Below are 16,568 nucleotides of genomic sequence, written 5' to 3'. Positions count from 1 at the left end.
GGTCTGTGACTTGCACATAGAGACTTAATTTAAATACAAAACAACAATTTAAAAATGCCTCAGGGCATTTCCCCACAAATGTCCCCTGTACCTTAGAGCGAAGGTTACTCCAGTGTGTTGCTCAATTAATATGAAAAGCAGAGGAATACCAACTTGAGGTATGTGGATATGTGCTGTTATTTCTATATCTATTTTAGTCTGTATTACATAGTAAGGTTGTGTGAAGCGGGCCCTATTCAGTTTGGATTTCACCTGAATCGGGGACAGTGATTCGATTTGCTAATTTGGATTACTGTCCCCATTTCAATTTGGCCAAATCTGAACATGAAGATTTGATGCTGATTCAGAGAATCAGCGATTTGGACATAGACACAACTTTAAATGTTTTTTTTCTACATACCTTGAGGTACTAGTGTGGCTCGTGAATGCTGCAGTGCTGGGGTGGATGGAGCGATCCACAGGAGTGGGGGGGGGGCCCCCATGTGCTCGGCAGCAAACCCAGAAGCGGACTGAAAGTATATCCAGTCCACTTTTGGGTTTGCTGGGGGATCCCCCTGCGCCCCTTGATTCGGTGATTGGTCGCAGGTGCCCCCCAGACCCAGGAGGCACCAGTTACTGAGCCAGAGGGGTGCAGGGGGGCCCTTCCCCGCATGCTTCCTGGAAGACCTGGAAGTGCTTCTGGTCCATTTCTGGGTCTGCTACTGAGTGCGCTGGGAAGCCTGCTGCGCTTCTGTGGGACACTCCATGCACCCCAGCACTGCAGCATTGCCGAGCTGCCTGGTACCTAGAGGTACCTAGAAAAAACATTTAAAGCAGCGTCTATGTTCGAATCGCTGAATCTTTCCAAATCTCTCCAAATCAATTCAGAGAGATTAAAGGGTCCTCTGATTCAGTTTGGATTCGGAGATTTGGTCACCAAATTGGGCTGAACCTCCGCCGAATCGAATCAGGGACTGAAGCCTCATACAGCCCTATTACATAGTAAGTTAGAGTAAAATAATAGGTTAAATTGGTAGCCAAACTCCCATAATGCTTTGTTAAGTTAGTCAAGGACCTAGCTACCATGCCAAAATACTTTGTTTATAAATGAACTAATAGGCAGCAGACAAGAGACATGCCAAACAATACCATCATTCAAACATTAACTAGCAGTCATCACAGTATGTTAGCAGAGCAATACTCTAGATCCATCTCTCCCACTTCCCTATCAGTTTAGTGATGCACCCGCAGTGCATGCGTCTATGGACTAAAAATCATGCTGCTACACACCACCTTTAACTGTGACCTGCCTGCATGTTCCATTATGTAACATCCTATAAATATATATCTAGTACAGCATGTATATCTGCATATTTACCAGTGGCTTTGTTAAGCAGCAAGTATCTGATTTGTTATTTTTAAAAGCTGCAAGGTGCATGAGGAAAGGCAATGGGTAAGTCACTGGGTTGGGGCTCAGGGGACCTAGATTCTGTTCCCAGTTCTGTCACTGGCCTGCTGGGTGACCTTGGGCAAGTAACATCCATGCTGAGAACTGGAAATTATAATTCTGACCTGCTTTGTAAAATGCACTGGGTATAACTGATACAAAGGACTGCATAAATAGCTAGGCATTATTACTACTATGAGTAGGAATCTGTGGATCTAGTAAGGAAAGACTATATAATCAACATATATATGCTGACATATATAATCAGCATATAATTGACTTCGGATTCTTTGTGTGTTGGACAGTGAGAGGTATTAAATAATGTAACATTGCGAAGTTAAGGCAGTGCAGTGCAGAGTGATTTTCAGTTCTTCCCTACGTGCAATGAGGGGGAAGGGGTTGTATATAAAGAGTGGCTGTGTTCAGAAGGGTGTTAGTGTATAAAAGTGGCTGAATATGGTGTGACTATAAAAGGGAGTAGGCTGTCTCTGTGGACCCCTCTACCTCCCACTTCCCCCATTAACAGCATTTGGAAGTGGGTGAGGATGGTTGTCCGAGGACAAGGAGGCTAAGACACATACGGTGCTGGAGGGAGATCCTGGAGGCAACCAATCAGGAAGAAGCAGCTTTGGCTAAGGGCTTGGTTTTGTAGGTATTTTGAGATGAACACCAGGTTTGGAGTGAGTTTGGGAACTAACCCTAGAACTTTTTTTTTTAACAGTCAAGGACAGGATAGGGATTATGCCCTATCACATTTGGGCCCAGAATTAAGGGTTTCTAGACAGTTCCTGCACAAAGCAAGGAAGAAGACCTCTTGAAACAGATACAGAAGGAAAAGGGAACTTGAAATGCAGCCTTGCACCTCCCAGCACAGCCTCCAGGCCAGCAGGAAGCCCAAGCTGTGACCCATGCTGCTGTCTGTGAAGGTGCCATTGAACCTGCAGGAGCAATTCTAGAAATAGCTACTTCAAGGATCATTTAACCTGATTGTTTTGCCCAGCCTGCTGGTAAGCCCAGCCCTTCCCTGCCTGAGTACTTGGGCCAGGTTGCTTTTGAACTGACAGGACTCCAGTCCTAAAGACACAGAGCAGCTATATCACCCATGTGGCGTCTTTTCTGAGGACAGATGCACATACATACTGAGCCCTCCACAAGTACATAAGTGCCATGTTGGGTCAGTCCCACAGTCCATGTAGCCCAGTATCCTGTCTCCAACAGTGTAGAAGTGGGTGCTTTATAGGCAGAGCATTGAACCGAGTATATCTAGAGTGATCTATCTCATGTTCATTACCCTCCCTGGCATCTGCCATCATTGGACATAAGGATGTCAGTATACTTGGCAAAGGGCAGCAGTTTCGGCCAACTTGGCCCACTTGAGATGGACTGGAAGAAAATTACCATTGACGGCTTTGAGCTGAGCTGGTTTCTCTAGTAAGGCAGCCAGACATGCTTGTTCCTCCAGTACTTGATGGACTGGGTAGGTCTCTGGGGTTTCCCCCATAGTATATGTTCTTGCATTCTAAGGACTTGTGGCAAGGACTGTGTCTGTGCATATGTTTCTGCAGCAGTTCTTCTCTACGTTACACTAATGGCAAAAGTAAGTGGTAATAAAGGAGGCATGAGTGATGGTAGGGGAGTTCGTAGCAGGAAACACTAAGAGAAAGTGAGCTCAGGGAGGAAGTTTAGGCTGAGCTTTCCATTGGGGTTGGGAATTGCCTCTAAACTGATGGGACTGTGTGCTCTCAAGGTATGGGCTAGAGCTTTGTTTCCCAACCTTTTGCAGCCCAAGGCATGCTTACATTAATAAAAATTTTCTGCGGCACACCTGTTCAAGGCATTCCCCATCCCCATACTTCTAGCTCATTGGAGCTCATTGCTGCAACAAAATTCCATGGCGCAGCTTTGAACAGTGGCACAGCTGTTCAAAGGCTCGCAAACTGCGTGCCCCCCACAGCCAGCACATGCGCAGTAGATGAATTTCCTTCTGCTCAGCTGGTTCTCTCTCTCCCCTACAGCCAAGACATGTGCAAGTCTTCTGTGAATAGCTCATCCATGTGGCTGATTTGATAGTACTAGGTGACTGGAGAATTTTCTTCTCATTATTCCAAAATTCTTGTGGCATACCGGGGAGCAATTCATGGCACACTGGTGTGCTGTGGCACACTGGTTGAAAAGCACAAGGCTAGAGACCCAGCCCATTCACAAAGACTAATGCTTGGGTGTGACTGTTGCCTAAACATATGATTTCCTTTCTTTCTAGTGTTGTTGTGAGGAACATTAAGTGAAGGAGCAGCGCAAAGTCCAGTCTAACAAGGGTGTGTGTGTGTGTGTGTGTGTGAGAGAGAGAGAGAGGGAGAGCAAGCAAGCTCAACCCCTTGGCCTTGGGGTCTAGATGTGACCTCTGGACCCATGTCATCCAGCATGCAGTGCTCTCCACAGATCCAAAAATTTGGCCTCAGGGGAGCAATTGCAGCACTAATTTTCACTTTCCTCCTGTCAAATTTCTGGACCTGTGGGGGGCCCTCTGGATAGCTTAGCCGTGCGCCTTAAATTGGACACCTGGGGATGGGGCAGCACGAGGCCCAATCCAGGCACACAGAGACCAGCCTCACGTCACTCATCCAGCCCAGAGGAGCAAAAGGTTGAGTACCACTGGTGTTATATGTGGTACTCTAGTTCCTTGATGCCTGATCCAACTCGCTTGGAAATTCCCTCTCTGCATTGGATCAGATGCTTTGCTATAGCAGTCCTCATTAATTTTTGTTGTCAGTGTGTTTTGAGGGGATAGCCAGCGGTTTGGATGGTAGCTCCTCATTAGAAAGGCTATATGTACATAAGGACACCGCACCCTTATGGAAACAGAATTTTCTATGCCTCTCTATTAGACAAAAGAGAAGGCGTAGGAGCTAAGAACTTTAAAAAAGTAAGATGTGTAATTGCCAGTCCTGAGTAGAATGGGAGCTTCCCAGACTTGCAGAGCATTTCTTTGGGGTATTAAATAGCAAGGCATGGCATTGATTGTATAAAAGATTTTCTCTCTCTTGCTTATTTCATCAGTGGATAGAATAAAAAACCCCTCTAAAAATAGTTTGGCACAATAGGAACTGTAGTCCTGTTCTAAACGACCCCCCCTTCCCCTCCCCCGATCTGCTAGCTGTAATGACCCTGCAAACACTAAATGGCATTTGAGTGCATTAAGCAGCAAACTCTCTGGTGACATAGCAATTACGGCTCTGAAATAGATTTGGTGCGTCACGGAAGATAAGGGTTTTGAAAGTTTCTGTTGTGATTATAGCTTGTAACTCCAGCAAATAACAGGCTTCAAAATAAGAGGCTGCCAACAGAGCCATTGTGGCTTTGCCTCAGTGATGGCACGTAAATTGCTATTAATGTCCTAAGTGTACTTGAATATGCCAGTCTCCAGGCTGCAGAGTTGGCTCAGTGTCTCTCTTTACACGGCCTGTCATTGTCGGGCTGATAATCTGTGGTAATTGCTGCCTCTTGCAGTGGTCAGAAATGTGTAAGAGTGTCTACTGTATCTTCTGGGAAGCAGTAAACAATGTGCTGCTGTGGCTGTGTGCACACGCGTGTGTATTATATGTATACACCACGGCAGCGGGTGTCTGGGTAAAATCTGTTCTTGTGTGTCTGTCTGTAAAGGTATATGCATTGTGTGTATATAATAGGAATACAGTGATCTTTATACAGTCTGCATATGCATGCAGATGTGCTTATGCATGTGCAGGTGTGCATGTATGTGTGCACCCATCCACACCCAGTGTGGCTATGAGTGTGTAAAATGGTGTGTGTGTCCGTGTGCACATCTCTATGTATAAAGAAGGTAGGTATGGGCATCTCTTATAGGCTGAGTATGAGCATTTAAAATAGAGACTGAGCTTAACAGCCCAGCAGGCCAGTGGGGCTAAGGCAGCCTAAGTTTCTGGAGCCAAAGGTACAGGGGAGTGGGGTACAGCTAGCAGCACATCTGGCTGCATTGGACAGTCCAAATGACTAGGGTACCCATTTATAGCAGGGGTGGCTGTCAGCTCAGGTTCAGAACCGGACTTGAATTGACACCTCTGGAATTGCATGAGACGCCTTAACTGCTCTGTTACCTCCTCCCTTGAGTATATGTGCCTGTATGACTGTCTGTCTAGTCTGTCTGAGTGTGGCTGGCCATATCATTTGTATACGTACTGTGAATCTATGTACAGCCTGCCTCTGTGTGTGTACATAAGAGAGAGTCCCCCTTCCCCACAAAGGCATTTTTTCATTGCCATGACTAACAGCAGTAACAGAGCTTGTGTATATTTCACTCTTGTGGAGTCCTGCCCTTCTGGAGGCTTCAGTGGGTAATGCTTGTCCTGCATTTTGTGGCTGTGTGTCCTTTCTTCCCATTGCTGTTATTTCTTGCCAGCCTTGCCATTGGTGGAGTGATTTAGGTTGGTGAAGCATGCCCAGCTTACCTGCCCCTGCCTAGGGCAGCGGTGGTAACAGCATATGGCCCACTTGCAGATGACGTGCGCTTGGTGCTGACATCAGCCGCTTTGTGGCACCCTGGCGTATTTCTGGGTTGCAAATGAAACGGTCTTCCAGTACCAGGTTAGGTTAGGCTGTCACAGCCAGTGATGGATTCTGTGCGTCAGCAAAGCACTACAGAGGTAAGGTGCAGAGGAAGAGAGGAGAGAGAGAGATGGCTCAGGCATGTCTAAAACAGGACAGCGGCTGCCGCCAAGTCAGGTGCAGGCAGGAGTTTGGAACGATTAATGAGCATAGCACTGAATCAATGTCAGAGCGAGGTAAGGATTCTGGGTGCAGCATCTGGTCGTCTCCAAAGGGGACAAGCAGCTAAGGAAGAGTGGCAGCAGCCAAGGAGTGGGTAGTAACCTTCCATTCCCCTTCCTTCATACTGTACTTGGAGAGGCCAACCCCATATCCCTGCCCCACTTCAAACAGCCAAAAAAATTTGGCTTTGCTAGAAAAGCACTGCATCTTTATTCACTGCCTCCCATTTGCATCTGCTGACTGTTCAGGCAGATGAGTGCTCCAGCTTGCAGCCTGGGATACGGCTAGGAGAGTGAGAGCCCCATTTGACGCTGCCTCCCTGAACAGCCGGCAGGGCTGTAGGGTAAGTTGCGAGCACGGCATCTCTAGGACTGCTGACATAAGAAGCAGAAAGATGGGGCTTCCAGAGCCTACTTGGAATTTGTGGTCAAACCCACAGAAAAATAGTTTTGCTGTGCTTTGTCTCCCTTTGTAAAGAGTGCAAATTAGGGGCAGAATCATTGAGAGAGAATAAATCCCAAAGCCCTGGAGGTCACTTATTGAGATTGTAATTGCACTTTAAGATAAACAGCACTGGGAGGTGATTTTTGTTTGCTCTTTTTATCCTATTTAATAACAACCTGCTGTAAAGGAAAGAAGGGAAGCATGCCCTGGGGTTTGTGGTGGCCATAAGGGAAGCCAGCTAACATCCCAAGTTCTGCAGCAAGTTTGTGTCCCTCTAAGCAGGCAGACTGTGCATGAAGACTTGCTCACAGAAAGCTTAAGGCCAGTTCAGATGCTGGGGTCCTTTTCCTAGATCTGTTTTTAAATGGGAAGGGATTTACTAAGAACCCTCAGCCTGGCTGCATTCAGAGAGGTTCCCTGGGGAGGCAGTGTTTGAGTTTTTCCTCCAAGTTTCCATATGTGCCCTACCCCCATAGGAGAGGCCAGTATATATTCACATTATGACCTGGCAGCATAGGCAGCACTTGTAGTAGGTGCCAAATAGCTGAGTGTCCTAATTGACTGTAAAAGAAGCAGAAGCAGGGTCAGGGCTCTACTGCATGGCTCTAGCAACATGGACTGGCTCTCACAAAGACCAAATACTGGTTTCCTGGCTTTGTTCTGTGTTTGCAGCTAACAGAATGGATCTAGGAGGGGAGCATCTAGGTGGTACAGTAATATAAATAAATGGTAATAATAGCAGAGCCAAGGCACAAACATCTCACCCAATACTGGGTGTGAGCTGCATGTCTAATTTTTAGTACTGTAGACCTGTCCCATGTGCTTGGGGTAGAACTGTTTTTTTTAATTCTTACCAAAAGTTCAAACTATTTTCAGGTTTGGGCTGCAGGTTTTGGCTTTAATTTTGGGGTGTCCTCTCTCGTACGATAATCTGCATGGGCACAAAATAGGCATGTCTCCTCTAACCAAAATGGTAGCACCTATATAAAGCATTTCTGCGGCTTATGAAAAAGGGACCACACCGGGCAAATTTGCGCAACTTGTGATGAGCAAAGCCAGTGGTGGAATTTGCATTCCTCTGCAAGAAGGCTACCCCGCGGGGCAGGAGGAACACTAGGCCTAATCTGCATCTTTAGGTGCATTATGTACCTTCAAAAAATCCTGCCCGGCACCCCTAGCAATGCTTAAGTCAATGGCAACAGTGGTGTGCGTGGAGCATGGCAGGAGCCAGCTGAGGATGGGGTGGGTGAGCTCAAGAGGGTGAACCTGTATATCTAATGTTTGGTATCATGCAACTGATAAGCTGTCTTTGTTTCCCCCCAGGCTAATGGAGGTTGGCAAGATGCTACTACCCCCTCATCAGTGACCTCCCCCACAGAAGGCCCTGGCAGCGTTCACTCTGATACCTCCAACTGATCTCCCAGCAAATTGCATCCCTGGCTGACCCCAGTCCCCTTCAGGGGCAGGGGTGGGAGGGGAGGGGTTCTCTCCTAATGCTGAAGCAGTCAGACTGGAGGTGGAACCAATCAGCAAACACAATAAGAGTCTCCTTCTCTTCTCTTCGTCGGGATGCTTTTTCAGCCAATCTGGACACTTCTTTATACTCTCTTCCCTTTATTTTCTGGGTAGAAGCCACCCCTCCCCCTGCCACCACCACCATCCCCTTCCCAAATCCTCCCACTGAAGGATATTTTCAACAGGTAGAAGAATTTAAAGAGGAAAAAAAATAACAAAACAACAACAACAACAAAAAGTATTTGTACATTTTCACTGGTTTTCTGAGGAGCCAAAATTTACCTCACTCTTTTACTAAAAGGCAACCACCTCCTTCAGTTTCTCTTGTGCTCACACCTACCTCTTAGCAGGAGTATGCCACACATCAGTCCTTCCTTCTGATGCTTCTTCGCCACTCTTCTGTTTCTGGAAATAGTTAGCAGAATGCTTTCCTGTTCCAGAGCCATCCCGAAACCTCGGTGAGTTGCCCCCAAGGGCATTTCCACTTACAGGGTGGATAAATGTTTTTCCAGTGCCACAGAGCATGTAGGAAAAGGGAGTGAAAGTCTTGTGCTTGATATTCTGCTCACTTTCAAAAGGTACCACGAGGTTGTCTTTACAAACAGATTTAAATATAAAATCCCATCGCTTACCTCTGCCAGTGTGCTTTGAATCAGACTCCAAACATACGAGACATCCAGCTCGGCAAGTGGGCATGCCACATTCACCTGGCTTTATAACAAAAATAACCGTACCTGCCAGTGTCCTTGGCATCATGGCACTGCTAAGAAGCGAAAAGCAGAAAGAGGTGGCTGAGAGATTATGGGCACCTATAGTGAAAACATTTAGCACTTACATAATGTGTTACATGATCAAAATGCTGTCCAAATTTTAACTCAAAATTGATGGGGATCCAGCAGGTGTGCACAGCACTTATCATGTCTGTCCGGGATTCTTCTTAGTTTTGAGAGCGATACTCTGAGTTTAAACAACAGTGGGAGAGATTGGGTCTTACCTTGGACAGAAGGAAAGGGCATGGCCACCTGCTGTGGGGTTAAGTGGGCATTAAGGCATACATTCCACAGTTGCAATGGGATATATATGCAGGCACAGCATACCCCCCTACAAGGGGCTCGTTTAGCACAGTGTGAATGCTCAGGCATCACTATTCTTTATAATTATGTTACCAAGCAGTGATGACTAGGAATAGGGAGAGAAAGGCTTCTTCTTTCTGCACTTTGGCCCTGTTATCATGAATGACGTTGAGGGGAGAGGATGACACCCCAAAGATAGGTGTGTATGTAGTAAATGTATGAAATTAATGGACTGGTAGCTTTAAACAGAATGGATCTATTTTGGTCTGGAGCAAAACCCCATAAAATGCATTTGGGTTTTTTTTGCTTCTGGAGTTTTTTTTTTACATTAATATGTTGATAATCAGTCCTGTTATCCCTTCATCAACCTGAGATGAGTCATTAAAAGTATTGTAATAAATCATAGGACCTTCCACCCTAGTCAGTTAACCTCCTGGATTTCTCTTGTGTTGCCAGAAACAACATGACTCACAACACTGGTTGCCATTCAGCATTTGGGCAGCCTTCAGGAGGAGGGGCTGCAGAGAGGAGCAGACAGGTTTCCTCCCTGGAAGAAAGGAGGCAGGCTCTGCTACCTGTGTACAAGTACAACAGAGAGGTGCAAAAGTGGCACTTAGGTGAAAGAGGTAGGAGAGCAGTTTAGGTAAGTTCTCTGAGTAAGGAGGCAGACAGGTGACTGATGGCTATTACTGAGAGTGCTGCTTGTGTGATGGGGTCAGTTGCATGATTCCTCTCACTTCTAAAGGGAAAACAGCTGTGAAAATAAGCCCCATGTGGGTTAGCTCTACTGGCTCTCGGGAACAACTCACAAACTTAAGCAAGTGCATGAGTGTTTGCAGGATTAGCCAAGGCCTAAGCCTTAAGAAGCTCAAAGAATATGTGTGCGTGCATGTGTTATGCATATGGATCACATGGGACAAAGTGCAGAACCATTCAGTTGGATCTGTAACCTACCTCCAATGGTATTTTTGTCTACCGTTTAACTATTAGAATAAAATTAGTACTGAACAGCTTCAAGTTTCCACCACTGAAAATAAAGCATCTTCCAGAAAAAAATTAAAACTGGCCCTGGAAAAAAATACCGAGTGGCTGGAGGCCTAGGCTTACTGAAGTGGCAGGTCCATGGCTTTGATGGACCATAGTTTCATAGTTTGTAGGGTCGGAAGGGACCTGAGCAGATCATCTAGTCCGACCCCCTGCCATGGCAGGAAAGAGTACTGGGGTCAAACGACCCCAGCAAGATGTTCATCTAACCTCCTCTTAAACACCCCCAGGGTAGGAGCCTGCACCACTTCTCTTGGAAGCTGGTTCCAGATCCTAGCTGCCCTGACCGTGAAGTAGCGCCTCCTGATATCTAACCTAAATCTACCCTTTGCCAGCTTGTGACCGTTATTCCTGGTCACTCCTGGCGGTGCTTGGGGAAACAGTGACTTCCCCAATGCCTGCTGATCCCCCCTGACTAGTTTATAACAGGCCACAAGATCCCCCCTCAGCCTTCTCTTTTGGAGGCCGAACAGGTTCAGGTCCCGCAGCCTGTCCTCATAGGACCTGCCCTGCTGTCCCCTGATCGTACGAGTGGCCCTCCTCTGGACCCTCTCCATGCTGTCGACATCCCTCTTGAAGTGCGGCGCCCAGAATTGGACGCAGTACTCCAGCTGTGGCCTGACCAGTGCCGCATAGAGGGGGAGGATCACTTCTTTGGACCTGCTCGAGATGCCTCTGTGGATGCATGCCAAGGTGCGGTTGGCCTTCCTGACTGCCTCTCCACACTGCCGGCCCATGTTCATCTTGGAGTCAGTGATGACCCCCAGATCCCTTTCCACCTCCGTGCTGACAAGAGGGGAGTTCCCTAACCTGTAGGTATGGTGCCGGTTGTTCCTCCCGAGGTGCATCACCTTGCACTTGTCTGTGTTGAAACCCATCCTATTCTCATCCACCCACCCTTGTAACCTGTCGAGGTCTGATTGTAGCCTGTTGCATCCTTCCAATATACCCATGTCCCCCCACATCTTAGTGTCATCAGCAAATTTGAACAGGGTGCTTTTTACCATGGCTGTGCAGAGTTGCGATCAGGAACACTCTTCTTTTGAACTGGGTGCAGTGGGGGGGTCTTGACTTTCCAGTTGGACGTGCAGTATTTTCTAGCAGCACTAGCACTGGAAGATTCTGAGGCCTCCGCTTTCTGAGGTCTCCGCTTGGCAAATTGAGAGCTTTTTTTAAATTTAAAGGGTTAGTTTAGATGAACCTCTAGATTATAAAGTCTATAGCTTTCTAAAATATTGGTGGCTACATTCCCCTGCCAAAATCCAAAATAAGAGTGATTTTGGTTTCTTTGCATTTTCTTAGCCAGTCTGCCAGCTCTGATGCTATGATACTTAGATCTTTAGAGGCAGAGGGATATTAAAAATGGTCCCAGTTAAGAACCCTCATGTGAACTTTTTTATTCACAGAAGAGAGAAGTTAGTCCCAAAAGAAGTCTGGTTGCTTGCAATTGGCTTATATATGCCGGTGACTAATTACCAGAAGTAGTAAAAGTGCTCACTAGCTAACCCTAAATATACCAAACTTGTCTAGGACATTCCAGATGTAAAGTTTCGGTAACCCCCCTTGCTACACAGAATACAGAGTAGGGCAGTGCATGGTACAGGTTTCTTAGCAGCTGGTTGGGGGGTGACCTGAATATAACACATGACTTTGGTGGGTACAAGTAATATGTCTTTCTGCACTGAAGATGATAAAATATTTAGAGCAGACCACCCAATCATACATTGTATTGGCCTCGGCACTAGATGATTCACATCCACATATACACATTACATGTATGTGTGCGTGCGCGCAAACACCCCCCCCCCCCCCCCCCCCCCCCAGTGTTTGCAAGATTGGGTGAGGGTAGAGTAGGAAAATGGAGTAAAGCCCCCTTCTGAATGTGAAATGACAGTCTGATCCTTGGGCCATAACTGACGCTTTGTGTTCGTCTGAGATGAAGCTGAAGTAGGAACATGAAAATGCTAGGAAGGAAGAGGATTTTTACTTCCCAAGGGGACCATCATCTTATGCCACCCCTTTTACCTATTGTACTCTTTTACCTATTGTACTCTTTTTTTTCTGCCTTCTCCCCACGCTTCAAACTGTGCTTCCCCCAATAACCAGTGCCTCGTCCATTATGGCATCCTGACTACTTCATTAGCCATATATAGGCTACGTCTTGGTCTATGGCCTTAAAGCACTCAAACCACATGAGTAGTCCTTTGGAAGGCAATGATTCCTGTTGTCTTAAAAAGGAGTACTGAAGTGCTTAAAGTTAAGCAGGTGCTTAAGTATTTCACTGGATCAGAGTTTGTGATCCCGATCCTGAAACTGGCCACACAGAGGTGGACCTCAGTGCCTGCATGGAGCCTCACTGATGTCAAGAGTCTTCCCTGTAGACACTCCCTACACCCCCTACAGCCAGTTGTATTGGGGGGGGGGGGGGGGAGTCGCAAAGTTTATCTGACAAGTAGGTGCAGTGGTGTGCAATGGTACCTCTTGAAAATGAATAATGTGATGTGAGATTAAAGCTACACAAAGCAGCAGGCACTAGTATCACTCCCTGTTTCGCCTGAGAACTGAGCTGGATGCCACCTCCATAGCAGCAGAGACCAGTTCTTGGAGCACCTAGATGGAGCTGCATTTATCCACCCTGCAATTACTTGCCTATCTCTTGCTCTCTTCCTCCCCCATTCTCCACGGCATGGTATTGACTCCTTTATGGTACTTAATAAGCCTCATTTTTGGTTTCCTGTTTTGTTCCCTTTACATCTTTTGTTGTTGTTGCTGACTGGTTGGTTGCCTTTTTTCACAGACTTTGCATTTTTTTTTCAGTTTTCTTTTTTCTGCCCAGAAAAACCTGACTTCGATACCAAAAAAACATAACAAAACAAAATGAAAAAAACAACAAAAAAACAAACAAAAAACTGCAGAAACTCAAAAAAAATAAAAATTAAAAAAAGAACAAAAAAACTCAACGATTCTTTCAGCTTTATTAACATTTTCCATTGTTTCTTGCGATTTGTGTCTCGTTCTTTGTAGTATTGATGATAACGAACATTTGATAATGAATGTTCTTGTATATTCAGATAAAGGAAAAAAAAACCAAAAAAGCAGTCTGAATTTAATAGTGTTTATAATAAAAAAAAAATAAAAAAGACCCTCATAGCACGCAAAATTGAACAGGGAGGAATTTCCTTTCTTGTTCTTTCTGTGGCAAAAAGCGCTTCATTCCTGTATAGTTTATAACACCAAACTACCTACATTCATCACCTTTTTTTCTTTTTTCCCATTTTTTTAATTTTCTTGCATTTGTGAATTAGTTCAAGAATGCTAGAAAAGTGTAGTTGTGCACACTCATTTCCTCTTACACAATGTTTAAAAAGTGACAGTAATTCATTTTGTAAAACTTTAAAAAAAATGGTTGGAATAGTGAGCATAATAGGTACATTCTAACACTTTATGTTTATTAACGTTGAGACCCAGAAATTACTTCTTTGTTCGGCGTTTCCTTTTTTTTCGGGGGCTTTTATGATAATGATGATGATTATTTTTTAAATTGTCCAAGACAATGGCCTTGCAACTTCCCGTTCCTCCACTTTTAGTATGTATTCAGACGTGATGTGAAAAGTTGAATTTGCAAAAATCACTTTTTCATTTATTTTTGTTTTATTTCTGGGACTGATTCTGCTTTTAAGCCAACAAACTGTCCCCTAGGAAATTGGAAGGCTGCTCTTCTTACCCTCAAGTTGTAAATGCTATGGCCTGATGGACCACCTCAGAAAAGGGACAAACACGTGCATGATCAAGGCCCAGCTGTAGCCTCAATTCAGCAAAGCCGCCCCTGTTCAGCAGAGCTAAATGCATGCTTATGGCCTGCTGAAGTCAACTCAGAATATAGGTAAAGTTCAGCCTGTGCTAAAGTCTCCATGGGAGTTGGGTACCTAACTTCCTTAGCTTCACTGAAAAAAAATCCAAAGCTAAATGCTTTGCTGAATAGGGACAGACTTAAATACATGTTTGAGTTGCTTCCTGAATCAGGGCTTATCTGAAATTCATATAGGCCATGAAAACTCTTTCTGTTACTGGCGATAAATTCCTCCCTTGAGTTTTGAGCATCATTAAATGTTAAAGATTTCTTTTCATCCTCATGACTGAGCCCAGTGTCTCTCCAAACCAGTATTTTCATAGACACTCCTCACCTTTTCTCTCATTGAGGCCAATGAAAGACTTCAGTGATTGCAGCAATTTTTGGATACAGAACTAAGACGATTAGTCCAAAATTCTGAGGTTAACTAAAGGACTGTTATCATACAATATTGCAGTATCTCAGATCAGTGGATCTTCCCATTCTGATCACTTAGTATAGATGTGCTGCTTCTGCTGTTCCTTATTTTTTGTTTAGTATTAAGTAGCTGCCCCATTTCCTTGTCACTTGATCTACATTTAATTACGACTTCATCCAAAACCTGTTGAAGTCAATGGAAATACTCTTTCACACAATGTATAATTAAATTATCCATTGCTGTAAGATGTTGGTGAGGCCAAGAACTCAGCAAGAGGAATTGAATGTTCATGTGGATAACAAAGATATCCATATATTCCAAGTCATTAGGCTAAACTGGAGCATTGGAAGGCAGCATAAACATCATGTTTCTGGTCTCTAACAATTAGGAAACAAGATGGGACTTACATGGGCAACCTCCAAAATTGTCTGTTGTAAGGTTTCATGTATCTTCTTGCACCACCCCCATCCTGCTGGAGACAGACTTCTGGAGTAGGTAGAGCATGGATTGATGACAGCCCTTCTGAAAGAATTTATCTCCAATAGGCACTGGACCAGGCTCTACGGCCACACACATTGTCATCAACCCATGAACTGCTCAGGAAGTCTGGAAATAAGTAAGGGTGTCAGAAGAGCTGATCCTAAAAACATGTACACCCTTGTTTAGTTTTCCACCCCTAGGAAGCACCACTGATTTCAATAGTACTCATTCTGTGCATAAATCTAAGTACATACAAAACTGTATCTAGACTCTGAAGCTGTGTTAGGAAGCTAGTCGTAATTGGAGCAACAAAGGAAAATATAACTGTAAATACCTCTCAAAAATAATACAGTCAAAGGTTCCAGTTCAAGGAAAGATATTTTTCAAAACATTGATTTTGATCACTTTGTTCCTTCCTTTCAAGACCTAAAAATACCCAAAAAACTCTTCACATCACTCTGCTTTAGGTTTCTTTTTTATCTCAAAGCTTCCTGAATTAATTCTGTTTTCATACACCTTTATTATAATTATTATTATTAAAATATAAATCAGACATTGCGGGGTTTTTCTTTCTTTTTTTTTTCTTTTTTTGGTTTTCACTTGAAACCCTTTTCTTGTAAAGATATTCCAGTTGTTCTGAGCTACTTTTTCTTTTATCTCTCTCCTCCCCTCTGCCCCACCCCTCCCCCTCCAATGGATTCTGAATATAAAAACCTAAAAAGACTCTCTGTTCTGACCTGGTTTTGAAACTTTAAGCTTTTCTGCTTCTGTAAAGAAAAGGCCTATGTCTTTTTGATCCCAACTGAAACTTTTATGTTCTATAATGATACTAACAAGGTGTAGGTTTTACAGTCTCCTGATTTGTACTGGTAATGCATATTCCAAATAAATAGTTTCTTTTGTTGCAAAAACTATTGTATTTCTTGCAAAAAAAAATAGAAAGCTCTCTCCTCTGAACACACATGCTATTTTATATTTAAAAGCAACAGCAACAGTAAAATCCCACCGAGAATGGCAGTCTGTAGCTGGAGAGTAAGTAGAAGTGCTGAACCCCTCTACCAGTGCAATGCTCCTCAGTCCTGACCAGCAGCTCTCTGACACCATACAGATGGGACTTTGTCATCTGAAAATTCGTTATTTAGTAACAAAGCCTCAGAGTCTCCATTCTTCTGGCAGAACAGTAATGATGGACATCGTCTTCAGCACGCTCAACCCTGGGTCTGTTTGCTCAGTTCCATGGTGACTATGGCCTTCAGCCCCAATTAGCAGCAGGATGTTAATACTTCAAGTACTAAGGTCTTACCCAGTCCTGGAGGTCCATACATCTGTTAGTGTACTTTGTTATCAAATAGTTTAGTCTAGTAGATAGAGCACAGGACCCAGATGCGCTTCTGACTCTACCACTTGCCAATTGGGTGAGCTTGGGATAATTGCATCCTTCCCTGTTCCTTGGCTTTTCTGTCTACAGAATAGGGATACTAGTACTTAAGCACTTTTGTAAAGAATTAAGATCAGTCAAAGCCAAGGAGTAGG

At 44.6% G+C, this 16,568-nt stretch overlaps 1 protein-coding gene across 3 annotated transcripts in view; it reads left to right on the top strand.

The window, feature by feature from the left end:
- The window catches only part of PBX1 (PBX homeobox 1), a 257,561-nt gene extending 241,973 nt beyond the window's left edge, over positions 1 to 15,588 (top strand). For all 3 annotated transcript variants that reach the window (XM_090047116.1, XM_090047117.1, XM_090047115.1), the window contains one exon: positions 7,979 to 15,588. In XM_090047116.1, the coding sequence (XP_089903242.1) occupies positions 7,979 to 8,071 (93 nt within the window). In that variant the 3' untranslated portion in view covers positions 8,072 to 15,588. The remainder of the gene's footprint in view (positions 1 to 7,978) is intronic.
- Positions 15,589 to 16,568: the final 980 nt, after the last annotated feature.

The sequence above is a fragment of the Crocodylus siamensis genome, chromosome 5, assembly GCF_052110815.1.
Source record: "Crocodylus siamensis isolate JL-2025a chromosome 5, ASM5211081v1, whole genome shotgun sequence".
Lineage (NCBI taxonomy): Eukaryota > Metazoa > Chordata > Crocodylia > Crocodylidae > Crocodylus > Crocodylus siamensis.
Note: the sequence above shows the minus strand (reverse complement) of the source record. Positions and strands in the feature narration are given on the sequence as shown.